At 41.4% G+C, this 3,552-nt stretch overlaps 1 protein-coding gene across 1 annotated transcript; it reads right to left on the minus strand.

Annotated features, from left to right (window-relative positions):
- Positions 1–1,334: 1,334 nt before the first annotated feature.
- On the minus strand, positions 1,335–2,903 carry LOC108779613 (uncharacterized). The gene has a single exon (XM_018547060.1). The coding sequence runs from the start codon at positions 2,901–2,903 to the stop codon at positions 1,335–1,337; it is 1,569 nt and encodes a 522-aa protein (XP_018402562.1).
- Between the last annotated feature and the right edge of the window lie 649 nt (positions 2,904–3,552).

The raw sequence follows: 3,552 nt of genomic DNA on the forward strand, positions 1-3,552 counted from the left end.
GAATCGGAAGCTGAACTCGAAACCTAAAATGGGTCCACTTTTATTTTACGGAGTGGAGTCTCCTTATATCTTACTTCCTGGGGGTGGCCTTCGGCCCCCCCTCTCGCACCCACCCCGTCGGCAGAGGTCTCCCCCAACAGTATAATCTAAAGTCATTAGATTTATAATGTCCGCAATCATTTCACCATTTTGACTCCAACATGCGGTTTATTCAAACATATGTATTGGTGTACAATAAAATTCTGAGCTTTTTTTTGTAAAATTCAATCTTTATTCAAAAACAATCGTACGGAAATGGCTTGCTGCGTAACGCCAAACTGTTCTGCAAGCTCCTTTTCAGTTTGCGCAGAGTTTATATCCAGCAGTGTTTGCAATTCGTCCGTTTCAATCTTTTCAGGGCGTCCAGCACGCGATTCATCTTTAAGACTGAAATCTCCTTGGCGAAACTTTTGATACCATCTTTTACGTGTAGCATGACCTTAGAACATATAGTACTGGAAGGAGCATAGTCTCTCGAAAGTGAAGGCGAGTAGATTGACAGAGAGGAATAGATTAAGATCGTAGTTGGTAATGCGCATGACTGTAGGGAGGGAATGCGCGCGCAAACGAATTATACACAGCTGTCAGCTGCAGTGTACATTTGATATATGAATTTAAGGTTAAAGGCTAATAAATTTCAATTAAGAAAACTGAAAATTGCGGTGATTCTTTTGATGAGTTATCAGAACATCATCATAGAGAGTAACATTTTGATTTATTAGAAAGTTGCATATTTCATTTATACAAGTGATTAATTATACTGGAATTAACTTTCTTGCACTGCACTGTTGTATGTAAATATTTGGATAACTACGTCTATTTGTAGCTTGTCTTCTTCTTCTTCTTAATTAATGGCTCCTGCCTCCATAAAGTGAGCGGAGACAAAACGGCCAGTTGCAGGATTCTCTAAACGTTTTTTCGATAATTGTTGTTATCGTTAACTAGCGACAGCCAATGAGAGCCGCGCTTTCTTTTAGGATTGTCCTGCCATTGGCTGTCGCTAGTTAACGATAGCGACAATCATCGATAAAACGTTTAGAGAATCCAGCAACAGATCACGTCTGATGTAGTATCGAATATAATAATTGATACAGAGGGCTCCGAAAGTTTCGGCGCAACGAGACGAAAAGTTTTCCGTCCCAGTATCACACAACCTAAAAAGGTTGGGATTCTCGCGGAGAAGGGGCCAGCAGTACCTAAAAGATACCGCTAGGATAGGGAGGGGGGATCGATGCCACGCGTCGGCGTAAATACGTCGGCGATTTGTCCGCGAGAGAGCGCCGCCAAAATATGAATTACAGACGGCGATCGTTGGCAAGACCGAAACTGGCAAAGAGTCTATATAACTTGGGTGATGCCGCATTTAACGCTAGGATTATAGAGGAATAAGGGTCTATTGTAGGTTCGAGGATAAGTTCCTGGAGAGCAGTTCTCAAAGGGGAGGCATGGGATTCGGTGAGCGGACAGTGAAAGACGAAATGAACAAGATCTTGGAGGGGAGCTCCACAGGGGCACGAAGGATCATCAATCAGATTTTTCCTGTAAAGGCTGTGATTAAGATTATAGTGGTTACTTCTGAGACGATTCATGGTGGTGATTAACATGCGAGAGAGCCGAGCGTCATAGAACCAGGGTTTTTTGGTTTCCTGGCTGTAACAATTTTTGAAGTAAAATTCCCCTTTATGATTGGACGATTGCTTTAAGTAGTCCTCAAAATTCCTATCGAGTTGTCTTTTTGGAATTATATATAAGTCTGAATAGGGAACTTTGAAATTGGAGTCAATGCCTTCTCTGATGGCTTTTTTTGCCAGCTCATCCGCTGTTTCGTTCCCCTTAATGCCACGATGCGAAGGAATCCAAATGAATGTAATATGAGAGTTGTTAAACTTGGCTTCCTCGATGAGAGCTCTAATATAACAGACGATGTAATTATTAGTTTTATTTCGAAAGCCTTTGAGTGTTTCTAGAACGCTCTTAAAGTCCGACACGATTACTGCTCGTTTTAATCCGTTATGCAGGATAAATAACATAGCGTTATAAATGGCCCAAGCTTCCGCGGTAAAAATTGACGCATAAGGGGAGAGCTTACACATATATTCCAGATTGAGCTGCGGAGAAAATACCGCAGAACCAACATAGGTGTTATCATCCACTTTGGAGCCATCGGTATAAAACACATTGGCATTATGTAACTGGGTTTGAAAATGTTCTTCAAAGACGAGCTGCACTGCGTGTTTAGGTAGATCATCAAGGTTATTAAGAATAGCTTTAGGAAGAGAGAGGAAATCCGCATTTTCAACAGTAGAAGTAAAGGAGTTTTGATAGGCAGGTAGCGCTGGTGTAGTATGGAGGGTGTTCCTGTGAGACCACATCCGAAAGAAGACTAATGCTGCAGGAAAGTTCTTGTTGAGATAATGGTTGAAACCAGGATTGGACAGCGAGATAAATAAGTCCAAAAGTATGTTGGTAACCGGATGTTCTTGGATAGATAAAATTCTGATAAAATATCTAGCTGCCAATAACTCAAATCTTAGTTTAAGTAGAGGAAGCTTAGTTTCAGCGTGCATGACATTAATCGGCGTGTAGATCCGATATCCACATGCAAGGCGGATCGCTTGGTTTTGAATCCGTTGTAGTTTAATAATTGACTGGTTGCGCTTAAGAGCGAAAATAAGCGAGGCGTACTCGAAAGAAGCTCGTATCATGGCTGAATAGATATTGAGCAAAAGACAGGGATTAGCTCCCCACCATGTTCCTCGTAACATCGAAAGCACGGCAGAAACACGCTTACCCTTCGCAATGATATGATCCATATGCCTGTCACCAGAAAGTTTTGGGTCAAGGTAAACCCCGAGAAATCTCATGAAGTCGAAGGAGAGATAGAAGTGTCATTAATAGAAATATCAAAGCTCATAGACCTTGGTTTCCTTTTCTTGGAAAAAATCATGAGTTGAGTCTTATTGGCCGAGATCTCAAGGCCCCTGTCCCCGAGATATGCCTGAAGATTAAGTATCGACTATTTAATAGAGCGAAGAGAAGACGAAGGATCAGATTGAGAAGAGAATATAACAATGTCGTCTGCAAATTGTAAAAGGACGAGTATCATGATGTAGGATATCTCTGAGGTAGATGTTAAAGAGAGAGGGGCTAAGAACCGAACCCTGAGGTGTTCCTTTGCGAGAGACATAAACGGGAGACAGAGAACCCTGTGTAACAAATTGCAGATTTCGAGAGGAAATAAGATTATGAATGAATTTGATAAGGAGAAGGGGAAAGCCGAGAGAAATAAGATCTTGTACTAGAACATGAGGGAGGACGTTATCAAATGCCGACTTAACGTCAATGAAAACTGCAATAGTATCACGTCCCTTGATGAAAGAAGTATGGATATGAGTAACAAGTTGGATTAAATTGTCCTGACATGATTTGAATTTGCGAAATCCACATTGATTAGTCGGGAAGAAGAATGGAATGGGAGAAGCCGGAGATTCAGAGATCCAGTATTTCCTGTTA

This window comes from Cyphomyrmex costatus, unplaced genomic scaffold (assembly GCF_001594065.2).
Source record: "Cyphomyrmex costatus isolate MS0001 unplaced genomic scaffold, Ccosl1.0 scaffold602, whole genome shotgun sequence".
Taxonomy (NCBI): Eukaryota; Metazoa; Arthropoda; class Insecta; order Hymenoptera; family Formicidae; genus Cyphomyrmex; species Cyphomyrmex costatus.